Below are 15,075 nucleotides of genomic sequence, written 5' to 3'. Positions count from 1 at the left end.
CCCCACCATGGCTTAGATTTTTAAGAATTCAAAGTTGAGGCATAATTACAATTTTAATAATTATAATTTACCAGGGTCTGTAAAGCAATTGTAATGACAGTCCACCACAACATACCCAACAGTTTCCTGATTAGCAAAGGGTAGTCTGTGTTTAATTTTATTTTGTATTATTAACACAGTTTGAGATCATTGTTAGGGGATTTCGCCACTGGTTGACATTTTAGTCACAACAAAGAAATAATCGTACCCACTACAAGGCATTGAAAAACGTTTTGTTTGTCTATTGTGCTGTTTTGACATGTTTCCATTTCTGTTCGGCTTTGCGTTTCTGGCAGACTATTACCACAGTCAAGGGTGCAAAACTAAAACAGAGGGGTGTCTATAATAATTGTATGGTGTCACGCCCACTTCTGTCCATCCTCTGGGCCGCAACCATTCGTACCTCATCAAAGCATCCTCCATACGGAAGTCAACGTAGTTTTTTTCGTGACTTGCGCAGTAGCTGCTAGGGTGTAGTCGGATATAGTTTTTTTTCCTTCTGAAGTTTCTCTATGGCGGTGGACACAAAGCACTGAAACCGTGGGAGTCTGGGAAACAGAAAGAAGGGTGCGCGAGTGCAAGGAGGAGAATTCGAAAAAAAAAAAAACTCATTTGTAAAAGACAAGATATTGAAAGAGTTTAACGCATGGTTTTACTTGTTTTATAAATATAAAAGTTAGAAGGTGTAGAGGGATTCGTGTAGCTGTAGCTAAAGTTTTGAACTTTTGTTTTAGACGTGCTGAGAATGCGTTGGTTTATTCAAGTTGTGTTTTCATTGACCTGTTTGGCTATATGTAGCCACAGTGCTATGGATGAATGCACTGATGATTCGAGTCGGCCTCAGCGATGCATGCCAGAGTTTGTCAACGCTGCTTTCAATGTCACTGTGGTAGCTACCAATACTTGTGGCTCTCCCCCAGAAGAATACTGTGTACAAACCGGCGTTACGGGGGTCACCAAGTCGTGCCACATCTGCGATGCCAGGGATCGGAGACAACATCACAGTGCTGTGTACCTCACCGATTACAACAATCAACAGGACACCACCTGGTGGCAAAGTCAGACTATGTTAGCGGGCATCCAGTATCCAAACTCAATCAATCTAACTCTTCATCTTGGTAAGTGTTGTTTGATTATGTTTAAAACACATGAAAAAAATGCATCATAAAATGCTACCATAACAGCACAATTCACCATCTCATCTGCATTCCGATTAGGTGGTGGGGATTTAAGTCTGAGAAGAGATTGATTTTGAAACAAGTCACTGTCAATCATAAACCACGAACATAATCTAGTTTATGTTACAAAATTGCAATTTGAAAACAAATCCTAGCTGACGAGCTGAGATTTGCAACAATGTTTCAAATATTGTATATATATATGTTTCTGGCAATCGCTCTGACTGCTTAGATTTTTGTGGTAGGCATGAGACAGTTATGAAAGTTACTAATTTATTCATAAAATACATATTTGCCTGTTCAGAATTTTTTTAAGTAGTGATCATGCGCTTGGTGCCTTACATTTAGACAGAGAAATATATTTCTGATATTTAGTTCTGCTTTCGTACAACGTGATTTGCTCAAACTGCCGCGCCAAAAGTTAGTTTCACAGCTAAAAGTTCTAGCCTTGACTTAGAAGATGGGGTGTTTCTCTAGCTCTATCTGTGTATAATGAGTATTGTAGGGATTTTGTAATGCATGCCAGGTGAATGCACGATGAAGCCAGACATAAGTTTATTGAGTGGGGGTCACATCATGTTGTGGAGAAGACCCATTTAACGTTTCAAGCCAATGTACTGAGAAAAAAAAACTGATTCGGGTTTATGATTAGAAAGGGAATATTCGAAGGCTTTTCCATTGATTATTTCAGAAGATAAACTTTACATAAGATATTTATGAGTAATGTTTTTGTCTGTAAACCCAACACGACTGTTTTTAAATAGTTACAGACATTCCTGAGCGGTTTAGTCATAGGTCTCGTTGTAGAGTCTTTGTAACCGAAGGTAGCAAACTTTGATAAACTGGTGGAGGTTGTAGTCGCCTATTTTATAAGTGGACACAACGTTGGTGTAAACTGCACTTTGTCTAGTTAATTACAATTATTCTTAACTTTAAAAAATAGTTTTTAAACAACGTATTGTTTTGTCTGACGACACGTTCCACAGTCCAAGCACAATACACTTCAGTATAAATACACCACAAGGCCAGAGATTTAACAACTAGATTCAGCCGCAATTTTTTTTGTGGATGATCAATTACAAATCATTTGCAGAGTGAAAATTGTCCACATGAATCCTAAACAGATATAATATTAAACTAAAACATAATTTCAAACATTGCTTCTGTTTGTATACAATCACACATCTCTCTCTAATGTGTGGGGATACTTTTAAACAGATTTTTCAAAATTCTAATCCCTTGGAGTTGATTTGCTGGTGTTTTTAGACGTTTATGTCCAACAATTAAATGTAGTATTTGAATTTGTTTTAAAGACATTTTTTTTTGCTCTGTTCCGTGTGATAGTAGTATCTATTTGATGCACAAAGAGGGAGATTAGATTAAGCTCTGTAAAATGTCACTGTTCCCTTTGTGAAGAAGCACTCAAGATTACAATTCCTATTGACTATTGGTGTTACCTAAACTCCTGGTTCAATGAGCCCTAACATTTAGGATTGTTGATACTGTCTTACTGATATATTATTAGTATGCTTGCTAGAAATGACAAGGACACTACTGTTATCTAACATGCATTTCAAGCGTATTAAGTTGTTGATATTAATAAACGTGAAGCAGTATGTGGGGGGAAAAAGTGAAACATTTCTGTACAATCATATTCCCTCAACATATTTCCTGCATTGATTTGTTAGCAACATTGAGCTTTTAACATAATTTTATTTTTGACTTAGTCCTATTAATACATTACCTCACAAGAGCCCTCAAGGCTGGCACTCTTGGCATGAAGTGACCTCTGCTTGTTTCCCATTATCACTCTATAGTCATGAGTTCACTGATTAGATTGTTCACATTACGCAAATTACTGAATTTCTGCCAACCAAGCAAAATCATATTGTGGAGGAGGTGATTCTGAGGGAATGGGAAAGAATGCTCTTGCATCTATTCTGCTTGTCAGCCACTCAAAGCCACAATGGCAGAGGTGGCTGGCCTGTCTTCCTCTCTTTAAGTTAGGCAGCCCTCTGTTAACATTTTGTTTGCCAACCTTTGTTTGAAGGAAACATTGACTTCACTCCAAGTTTGGTTGTAGCTAGTTGACTTGAAGTCAAAACAATCTTTTAATTCACAATTACGCTTGTGTAGGCATGCGTTTGATCTTATTCTCCAGAGAATAATTGGTCCAGGTGGCTCAATTGGTTCAACCACAATACCAGCAACTTCAAGCAGTTTGTGGTTTAATTTCCACATAGGCTGAATATACAGTGGGGCAAAAAAGTATTTAGTCAGCCACCAATTGTGCAAGTTCTCCCACTTAAAAAGATGAGAGGCCTGTAATTTTCATCATAGGTACACTTAAACTATGACAGATGAAATGAGAAAAAAATCCAGAAAATCACATTGTAGGATTTTTTTATGAATTTATTTGCAAATTATGGTGGAAAATAAGTATTTGGTCACCTACAAACATGCAAGATTTCTGGCTCTCACAGACCTGTAACTTCTTCTTTAAGAGGCTCCTCTGTCCTCCACTCGTTTGAACTTGTTATCAGTATAAAAGACACCTGTCCACAACCTCAAACAGTCACACTCCAAACTCAACTATGGCCAAGACCAAAGAGCTGTCAAAGGACACCAGAAACAAAATTGTAGACCTGCACCAGGCTGGGAAGACTGAATCTGCAATAGGTAAGCAGCTTGGTTTGAAGAAATCAACTGTGGGAGCAATTATTAGGAAATGGAAGACATACAAGACCACTGATAATCTCCCTCGATCTGGGGCTCCACGCAAGATCTCACCCCGTGGGGTCAAAATGATCGCAAGAACGGTGAGCAAAAATCCCAGAACCACACAGGGGGACCTAGTGAATGACCTGCAGAGAGCTGGGACCAAAGTAACACACTACGCCGCCAGGGACTCAAATCCTGCAGTGCCAGACGTGTCCCCCTGCTTAAGCCAGTACATGTCCAGGCCCGTCTGAAGTTTGCTAGAGAGCATTTGGATGATGCAGAAGAAGATTGGGAGAATGTCATATGGTCAGATGAAACCAAAATATAACTTTTTGGTAAAAACTCAACTCGTCGTGTTTAGAGGATAAAGAATGCTGAGTTGCATCCAAAGAACACCATACCTACTGTGAAGCAAGGGGGTGGAAACATCATGCTTTGGGGCTGTTTTTCTGCAAAGGGACCAGGACGACTGCTCCGTGTAAAGGAAAGAATGAATGGGGCCATGTATCGTGAGATTTTGAGTGAAAACCTCCTAACAAAGTATTGAGAAACTTTTGTTATTGACCAAATACTTATTTTCTACCATAATTTGCAAATAAATTCATTAAAAATCCTACAATGTGATTTTCTGGATTTTTTTTCTAATTCTGTCTGTCATAGTTGAAGTGTACCTATGATGAAAATTACAGGCCTCTCTCATCTTTTTAAGTGGGAGAACTTGCACAATTGGTGGCTGACTAAATATTTTTTTGCCCCACTGTATGTGTGTTAATGGTAAGTCACTTAAGATAAAAGCACAGGTTAAATTACCAGATTTTTGTTAAGATTTAAGCTTTTGTTTTTATCTATTCAAGGCTTTGATGACTTGCATGTCTATATGCCTTTGAAGGGCTAGTTTGGGCAGGAAGAAGGCATGTCCCGACTTGATAACACACCAGACATTTAACTAGAGGTTGAAGATATGGGGCTGGTAGCAGGTAGAGGTAGAATTAGGAGTAAGAGAGCAGAAGTAAGAGAGCAACATGTAAAGTTTTGCTCCCATGTTTCATGAGCTGAAATAAAAGATCACTGAAATTTTCCATATGAACAAAAAGCTTATTTCTCTAAAATATTGTGAACTAATTTGTTTACATCCCTGTTAATGAGCTTTTCTCCTTTGCCAAGATAATCCATCCACCTGACAGGTGTGGCATATCAAGAAACTGATTAAAAAGCATGATCATGACCCAGGTGCACTTTGTGCTGGGGTCAGTATATGGCCACTCTAAAATGTGCAGTTTGTCACACAGCACAAGGCTACACAAAACAATGCTACAGATGTCTCAAGTTTTGAGGCAGCGTGCAATTAGCATGCTGACTGAATGTCCACAAGAGCTGTTGCCAGATAATTGAATGTTCATTTCTCTACCATAGGCCACTGTTGTTTTAAAGAATTTGGCAGTATGTCCAACCGGCCTCACAACCGCGGACCACGTGTATGGCGTGTGGGTGAGCCTTTTGCTGATGTTAAAGTTATGAACAGAATGCCCCATGGGATTATAGTATGAGCCGACGAATACAATTGCATTTTATCAATTGCAATATGAATGCACAGATATAACGTGATGAGATCCTGAGGCCCATTGTCATGTCAGTCATCTGCTGCCGTCACCTCATGTTTCAGCATGATAATGCAAGGATCTGTACGCAATTTCTGGAAGCTGAAAATGTCCTAGTTCTTCCATAACCTGCATACTCACCAGCCATGTCACCCATTGAGCATGTTTGTGATGCTCTGGATCGACGTGTACGACAGCGTGTTTCAGTTCCCGCCAATATCCAGCACAGCCATTAAAGAGGAGTGGGACCACATTCCACAGGCCACGATCGACAGCATGTGAAGGAGATGTGTCACACTGCATGAGGCAAGTGATGGTCACACCAGACACTGACTGGTTTTCTGATCCACGCCCCTACCCTTTTTAAGGTATCTGTGACCAACTGATGCATAAATGTACTCCCAGTCATGTGAAATCCATAGATTATGGACTAATGAAACTTATTTCAATTGACTGATTTCCTTGTATGAACTGTAACTCAGTAAAATCTTAAATGGTTGAATTTATATTTTTGTTCAGTATAAAAAGGAGAAAAGATGTAACGATCTGTTATGTAGCAAATAGGCAGATGTTCAAATTGAACTCGACAGGCTTTCTAGTAGTGTCCTCCACTCTTGAATGCCTAGCCCTCAAATACATGATGATGACGCCATAGAAATAAGGAGGCTGGTCTCACATTTCTGATTTGCAAGTTCAGGAGTGTTCATGTTAACAAATTCTGTTCCCCAGTTTACCCTAAATGTCAAAGAGAGATTAATATTTATGATGTGGAATTTTCTTCATCTATTCCCTGAAATGTCAGTGTCTATAAAGAATGTGAACAATGAGAGAGACTTCCCCTTGAGGTTGTTTTTTCAAATGTACTTTTTTTAAAGGCATTTCTTAAGGTCCTTAAATGGGAAGCATTTTCCTAAATAGCATGTAATGTACTCGCCCTGCTTAGGCTATTAACAGTGCACACATGGTTGCCAAGGTTGGTTACAACTATTAGTCCAAGAGGCAACACCATAGTGTAGTAAAGTGAAACAAACAGGGCAAACTGAACAATCTTTTAACAATGAACGTGTAGTGAACACCTGCAGGATATGAATAGTTCTGCCTATTGTCCACATAACAATCATAAAGTACCTTATTGACCCAAGATAGTGACTTTGGTGTGATTGTGGCACGTTTTTAAAAAAAAAGGCATACATTCTTGTGTTCTTCATAGGTTAATGCTGTACCGTTACAAGATTGCTTTCAATGTACAGGTACTGACCAAATCTTTTGCTACTGAAGTTGTGCTTCAACTCTTTGTATGTTATGTCCTGTGTAGGCCTACATCCATCTGAAAGCATTCAGTATCAGGATATGGAAAAACTCTCCACCATAACTTATCACATTAACAAAACAAAGGGGTATATATATATATATTAAAATGTAATATATGTATTTCTCAGTATGTTAATCCTGTTCTTGCACTCTCCTGTGATCTGGGAGGGGGTTAATGGCTATAGCTTTGGTCGCTAGCACACAGGAAGCGGTTCGTCTGTCCCAGAGATGAGATGGTGCACAGCAGTGTGGGAAAGCCAGGAGGAGTATTTCTCTGGCCCCTGTGGACTCTAGTCATGTTCTTTTATAGGCTTTCCCAGACGCTATGAAAGACAGTCAAGATAGGCCAGCTGTTGCAAATTATACCAATCTGAAAGTGCAGTGGGGACGAGACGTCATCCTGGTTAGAACCTATTGTTTTGCCGGTGAAGGAATGATCTCAGCGTGGGAACCTTGTATTTCTAACGCCCTAGGTCAGGGTTCCTCAACTGGCATCCCACGGTTGATTTTCAATTTTTTATTTTATTTATTTGACCCCCCCCCCCCATGTTTTCTGACCCAAAAAAACAATAACAAAAATAAACTTTAAAAACACCAGCAAATCAGCTCCAAATTATTTTATTTTTGGAAATATGTTCCAAAGTATTCCCACGCACAATAGAGATATGTGATTGTATACAAATGTAAGCAAGGTTTGAAATTATTATTTTAGTGAAATATTATATATGTTCTTCATGCAGTGTAGTTGATGATCTCTGCTCTAGGTTTTTCTGTTGATCACAAACGTGTGTGTCTGAATAACCCAATCTACTGTACATATCCCAGTAATGAAGCTCTGTGGGTGTATGTGCACAGGTTTGTTTTAATCAGTTGAATGTTGTTTTGCAATAAGATGGACCATGAGGTGAATTTGAAGAGCTGAAAGGATTGCACTCACTGTTACCCATTTCCCCTCTGTATACAGTTTTCAGTAGGCCTATATTGTATTGTGACTTATAAAACAAGGCAACAGTAAACAGTTTGTCCACTACAAATGATGCAGGCCCCCCCCCCCCCCCCCCCCTTGGGCCAATTGAGATCACGTGTGACCAACATATTTCAGTTAATTACTATAGCTCCTGCTTTGGGCCAATCTGTTATTTTGTAAATACAGGATCTCTCTGGCAAGACTCATCATTCACCCAAGTTTCATCAAAATAAGCCCAGAACTGTTTGAGATCACATTTGACGACCGAACAGAAACAAATCCACAGTCCCTTTCCCGATTTTTATCGTGGGGGAGAATATTTTGAAATGTGAAGAAATGTCCTATTTGACTTTAGGGTCTCACCCAGACATTTTTTTCAGCCACAGGACACATGTTTATAGAGAGGATGTTGAATACACCCGTAAAATGTATTTAAAAAATTTTTTTAAATTTTTTTTTTTATTTTTACATCTAACATCAGAAATTAGTGTCTTATTTTCCACAAATGGTTCAGAGACTTCGAAGAACTGCATGGAGGTATTATAGTGAGTAACTGATCCTGCTGCTATTACCCATTAAATGACCAGTCTAAGTACAGCTGTTTTCACATGCAAGTGGAGGATTCATGTGACAGTCAGGTTCATATGGTATTTCACCACTTTTTTTTTTCTTCAAACACAGCAGAGGCAAAAAAAATGCAATAGAATGTAAATAGCTGGTAATTAACATGGGGAATACAGTGCCTTTGGAAAGTATTCCAGACTCCTTGACTTTTTCCACATTTCATTACATTACAGCCTTATTCTAAAGTGTATTAAATCTCCCCCCCCCCCCCCCCCATCAATCTACACACTACCCAATAATGACAAAGCAAAAACAGGTTTTTAGAAATGTTTGCAAATTTATAAAAAACTGGAATATCACATTTCTATAAGAATTGACACTTTACTCAGTACTTTGTTGAAGCACCTTTGGCAGTGATTACAGCATCAATTATTCTTGGGTATGACACTACAAGTTGTCACACCTGTATTTGGGGAGTTTATCCCATTCTTCTCTGTAGATCCTCTCAAGCTCTGTCAGGTTGGATGGGGAGCTATGCTGCAAAGCTATTTTCAGGTCTCTCCAGAGATGTTCAAGTCTGGGCTCTGGCTGGGCCACTCAAGGACATTCAGAGACTTGTCCCAAAGCCACTCCTGCTTTGTCTTGGCTCTGTTTAGGGTCGTTGTCCTGTTGGAAGGTGAACCTTCGCCCCAGTCTGCGGTCCTGAGCGCTCTGGAGCAAATTTTCATCAACGATCACTCTGTACTTTGCTCCGTTCATCATTTCCTCCATCCTGACTAGTCTCCCAGTTACTACCTCTGAAAAACATCCTCACAGCATGATGCTGCCACCACCATGCTTCACCGTAGGGATGGTGCTAGGTTTCCTCCAGATGTGACGCTTGGCATTCAAGCCAAATAATCTAATTTCTCATGTTTTGAGAGTCTTTAGGTGCCATTTGGCAAACTCCAAGCGGGCTGTCATGTCTTTTACTGAGGTGTGGCTTCTGTCTGTCCACTCAACTTTAAATCGGTCGACCTCTAGTATTCATAACAATCAGTAATCTGCATTTTTGGACGCCGATTACATTGCACTCCATGAGGAGACTCTGCGGCAGGCTGACCACCCGTTTAGCGAGTGCAGCAAGGAGCCAAGGTAAGCTGCTAGCTAGCATTAAACTTTGATTGTTTTTTTTTTACAATATATCTTAACATAATCACTAGTTAACTACACATGGTTGATGATATTACTAGTTTGACCAGCTTGTCCTGCGTGGCAAATAATCAATACAGTGCCTGTTAATTTATCATCGAATCACAGCCTACTTCGCCGGGTGACGGGTGATGATTTTAAGAAGCGCATTCACAAAAAAAGCACTGTCATTGCACCCATGTACTTAACCATAAACATCAATGCCTTTCTTAAAATCAATACACAAGTATATATTTTTAAACCTGCATATTTAGTTAAAATAAATTAATGTTAGCAGGCATTATTAATGAGGGAAATTGTGTCACTTCTCTTGCGTTCTGTGCAAGCGGAGTCAGGGTATATGTAGCAGTTTGGGCCGCCTGGCTCGTTGCGAACTGTGTGAAGACCGTTTCTTACTAACAAAGACCGTAATTAATTTGCCAGAATTTTACGTAATTATGACATTGAAGGTTGTGCAATGTAACTGCAATATTTAGACTTATGGTTGCTACCTGTTAGATAAAATACAGAACGGTTCCGTATTTCACTGAAAGAATAAACACTTTGTTTGGACCATAATTATGACCTAAGGCACGTATTTCTGTGTGTTATTATATTTAAATTAAGTCTGATTTGATAGAGCAGTCTGAGAGGTGGTAGGCAGCAGCCGGCTCGTAAGCATTCATTCAAACAGCACTTTCCTGCGTTTGCCAGCAGCTCTTCGCAATGCTTGAAGCACAGCGCTATCAACTCCCGAGATTAGGCTGGCAATACTATAGTGCCTATAAGAACATCCAATAGTCAAAGGTATATGAAATACAAATGCTATAGAGAGAAATAGTCCTATAATAACTACAACCTAAAACTTCTAAACTGGGAATATTGACGACTCATGTTAAAAGGAACCACCAGCTTTCATATGTTCTTAGCAAGGAACTTAAACGTTAGCTTTTTTTACATGGCACCTATTGCACTTTTACTTTCTTCTCCAACACTTTGTTTTTGCATTATTTCAACCAAATTGAACATGCTTCATTATTTTTGAGACTATAAATAGATTTTTATTTAAGTTAAAATAAGTGTTCTTTGTTAATTCAGTATTGTTGTAATTGTTATTATTACAAATGTGTGTATTTTTATTTATTTATTTAACCTTTATTTAACCAGGTAGGCAAGTTGAGAACAAGTTCTCATTTACAAGATGGCCAAGATAAAGCAAAGCAGTTCGACACATACAACGACACAGTTACACATGGAGTAAAACAAACATACAGTCAATAATACAGTAGAAAAATAAGTCTATATACAATGTGAGCAAGTGAGGTGAGATAAGGGAGGTTAAAGGCAAAAAAAGGCCATGGTGGCAAAGTAAATACAATATAGCAAGTAAAACACTGGAATGGTTGATTTGCAATGGAAGAATGTGCAAAGTATAAATAAAAATAATGAGGTGCAAAGGAGCTAAATAAATAAATACAGTTGGGAAAGAGGTAGTTGTTTGGGCTAAATTATAGATGGGATATGTAGAGGTGCAGTAGTCTACTTACAGGCCCTAACCAACAGTGACATTTCAAAGTAAAAAATAGGTATTAGGTAAACAATTGATAAGTAAAATGACAGTGGAAAATAACAGTAGCGAGGCTATATACAGGTGGTACCGGTACAGAATCAATGTTCATTGGGCACCGGTTAGTTGGGCTATTTGAGATAATATGTAAATGTAGGTATAGTTAAAGTGACTATGCATAGATGATAAACAGAGTGTAGCAGCAGCATAAGAGGGTTGGCGTGGGGAGTGGCGGGACACAATGCAAATAGTCCGGGTAGCCATTTGATCACCTGTTCAGGAGTCTTATGGTTTGGGGGTAAAAGCTGTTGAGAAGCCTTTTGGTCCTACACTTGGCGCTCCGGTACTGCTTGACATGCGATAGCAGAGAGAACAGTCTATGACTGGGGTGGCCTTTCTCTCACACCACCTGGTATAGAGGTCCTGGATGGCAGGCAGCTTAGCCCCAGTGATGTACTGGGCCATAAGCACTACCAACTGTAGTGTCTTGTGGTTGGAGGCCGAGCAGTTGCCGTGCCAGGCAGTGATGCTCTCGATGTTGCAGCGGTAGAACCTTTTTTGGATCTGAGGACCCATGCCAAATCTTTTTAGTGTCCTGACAGGGACTATGCTTTGTCGTGCCATCTTCACGACTGTCTTGGTGTGTTTGGACCATGATAGTTGGTTGGAGATGTGGACACCAAGGAACTTGAAGCTCTCAACCTGCTACACTACAGCCCCGTCGATGAGAGTGGGGGCATGCTCGGTCCTCCTTTTCCTGTAGTTCACAATCATCTCCTTTGTCTTGATTATGTTGAGGGGTAGGTTGTTATTCTGGCACCACACGGCCAGGTCTCTGACCTCCTCCCTATAGGCTGTCTTGTCGTTGTTGTTGATCAGGCCTACCACTGTTGTCATCTGCAAACTTAATGATGGTGTTGGAGTCGTGCCTGGCCATGCCGTTGTGGGTGAACATGGAGTATAGGAGGGTACAGCACGCACCCCTCAGGGGCTCCAGTGTTGAGGATCAGCGTGGCAGATTTGTTACTACCTACCCTCACCACCTGGGTGCGGCCGGTCAGGAAGTTGCAGAGGGAGGTGTTTAGTCCCAGGGTCCTTAGCTTAGTGATGAGCTTTGAGGGCACTATGGTGTTGAACGCTGAGCTGTAATCAATGAATAGCATTCTCACGTAGGTTTTCCTTTTGTCAAGGTCGGAAAGGGCAGTGTGGTGGTCTGCTTGAAACATGTTGGTATTACAGACTCAGTCAGGGACATGTTAAAAATGTCAGTGAAGATCCCTGCCTGTTGGTCAGCACATGCCCGGAACTCATGTCCTGGTAATCCATCTGGCCCTGTGGCCTTGTGAATGTTTACCTGTTTAAAGGTCTTACTCACGTCGGCTACAGAGAGCGTGATCACACAGTCGTCTGAACAGCTGATGCTCTCATGCATACTTCAGTGTTGCTTGCCTCGACGTGAGCATAGAAGTGGTTTAGCTCGTCTGTTTGGCTTGTGTCACTGGGCAGCTCGCGTCTGTGCTTCCCTTTGTAGTTTGTAATACTTTGCAGGCCCTGCCACATCTGACAAGCGTCAGAGCCGATGTAGTACAATTTTATCTTAGTCCTGTATTGGTGCTTTGCCTCTTTGATGGTTCGTTGGAGGGCATAGCAGGATTTTTATAAGCTTCCGAGTCCCGCACCTTGATAGCAGCAGCTCTACGCTTTAGCTCAGTGCGAATGCTGCCTGTAGTCCATTGCTTCTGGTTGAGGAATGTACGTACAGTCACTGTGGGGACGACGTCCTCGATGCACTTATTGATGAAGCCGGAGACTGATGTGGTGTACTCCTCAATGCCATCGGAAGAATCCCGGAACATATTCCATTCTGTGCTAGCAAAACGGTCCTGTAGTTTAGCATCTGCTTCATCTGACCATTTTTTTATAGACCGAGCCACTGGTGCTAACTGCTTTAATTTTAGCTTGTAATCAGGAATGAGGAGGATAGAATTATGGTCAGATTTGCCAAATGGAGGGGAGAGAGAGCTTTGTACATGTCTCTGTGTGTGGAGTGAAGGTGATCTAGATTTTTCCCCCTCTGGTTGCGCATTTAACATGCTGATAGAATTTCTGTAAAACTGATTTAAATTTCCCTGCATTAAAGTCGCCGGTCACTAGGAGTGCCACCTCTGGGTGAGTGGTTTCCTGTTTGCTTATTTCCTTATACAGCTGACTCAGTGCGGTCTTAGTGCCAGCATCCGTCTGTGGTGGTAAATAAACAGCCACGAAAAATATAGATGAACACACTATTTGCCAAGAGAGTTGTCTACAGCTTATCATGAGATACTCTACTTCAGGAGAGCAAAATCTAGAGACGTCCTTAGATTTCGTGCACCAGCTGTTTACAAATATACAGACTGCCCCCCTCTCGTCTTAACCGGAGTGTGCTCTTCTATTTTCTTGATCGTACCTCATCTAATTTATTGTCCAATGATTGTACGTTGGCAAGTAATACTGATAGTGAGGGCAGATTTCCCACTCGCCGTTGGCGTATCCTTACAAGGCACCCCGCCCTGTGTCCTCTATACCTGCGTCTCTTTCTCTTGCCAATGTCTGGGATTTTGGCCTTGTCGGGTGTCTGAAGTACATCCTGTGCCTCCTGCTTGTTCAAGGAAAAATCTTTGTCTAATCCGAGGTGAGTGATCGCTGTCCTGATATCCAGAAGCTCATTTTTTGTGCCGTAAGATACGGTGGTAGAAACATTATTTACAAAGTAAGTAACAAATAACATGGGAAAAAAACTACATTAGCATAATTGGTTAGGCGCCCGTAAAATGGCGGCCATTTCTTCCGACGCCATCCATATTAGACAGGACTAGGCTTTGTGTGTGCCGCTTACCAAGCTGCCTAGATTTATCCCAGAGAAGAGTAGTATATTTGAACGATAATAACACATTTATTTAGACTCTTTTATTATGATTTGGTTATACTGTATTCGAGTCCAGTTCACCAAAGGTCACTTGAATTTCCGGCGTACAAAAATCTGATTCCCTGCTGCAACTTCCTTTGTCTGCCTGCCTGGCCAAACATGAGCTCTTCCTGTGGAACAACAAGGCCATTTCTTCACGTTGTTATGACATTCCCGCCTTTGTACAGCGGACCACCTGACTTCAGTGGCTGAGAACTTACATTTAGCCACACTCCGGTCTCATTTCCTAGTTCATTTCACATGAATTAGACAGTCTTCATAAATTCAAGTGTAGGCTTTTCAAGTTTTGTCTCATACACTGAAATGCCTTTTTTGCCAGCTCCAAACCCAACAATACAGTTATCGATATGAATGTAGCACAAAAAAATAACATACGGTAGAACAAAAACACACGAGAAATAAGAAGAATTCGGGAAAGTAAGAAGCTATATACAGAGTCAGTTCCAATACAATATTTACAATGTGCAAACATACTGGTGATGGAGGTAGATATGTATAGGGGTAAGGTGACTAGGCATCAGGATATATGATAAACACAGTAGCAGTAGTGTAAATTCTGTCTGTCCATTAGGCAGAATTGTGTGCCTCTTTCCTAAAACTGAACATAAATATCATGTTGTTATATAGAAGTTTATTGGCTGCGCACACTGATTTGCAGATGTTATCACAGGTGCATTGAAATGCTTGTGTTTCTAGCTCCAACAGTACAGTAATACCTAGCAATAAAAAAGTACACACAATCTACAAACTTTTAAATATAAAAGTGTTTTATAGGATGAGCCATGACTATCATACAGTATATACTGTACATATAGAGTGTGTGAAACAGTATGTAAACAGTGGCATGTAGCCTACCGGTTAGAGCGTTGGACTAGTAACCGAAAGTTTGCAAGATTGAATCCTGGAGCTGATAAGGTGAAAATCTGTTGTTCTGCCACTGAACAAGGCAGTTTGACCCACTGTTCCTAGGCCGTCGTTGAAAATAAGAATTTGTT

The 15,075-nt window shown here is 40.5% G+C and overlaps 1 protein-coding gene across 1 annotated transcript in view; it reads left to right on the top strand.

The window, feature by feature from the left end:
• The first annotated feature begins 412 nt into the window (after positions 1-412).
• The window catches only part of LOC110530303 (laminin subunit gamma-1), a 79,074-nt gene continuing 64,411 nt past the window's right edge, over positions 413-15,075 (top strand). Inside the window, exon 1 of the mRNA XM_021613226.3 lies at positions 413-1,157. Coding sequence (XP_021468901.2) covers positions 785-1,157 — 373 coding nt within the window. The 5' untranslated portion in view covers positions 413-784. The remainder of the gene's footprint in view (positions 1,158-15,075) is intronic.

Source organism: Oncorhynchus mykiss, chromosome 8 (assembly GCF_057628025.1).
Source record: "Oncorhynchus mykiss isolate SJ-2025 chromosome 8, ASM5762802v1, whole genome shotgun sequence".
NCBI classification, from domain to species: domain Eukaryota; kingdom Metazoa; phylum Chordata; class Actinopteri; order Salmoniformes; family Salmonidae; genus Oncorhynchus; species Oncorhynchus mykiss.
The sequence above is the reverse complement of the archived record's forward strand: the minus strand, read 5'-3'. Positions and strand labels throughout refer to the sequence as shown.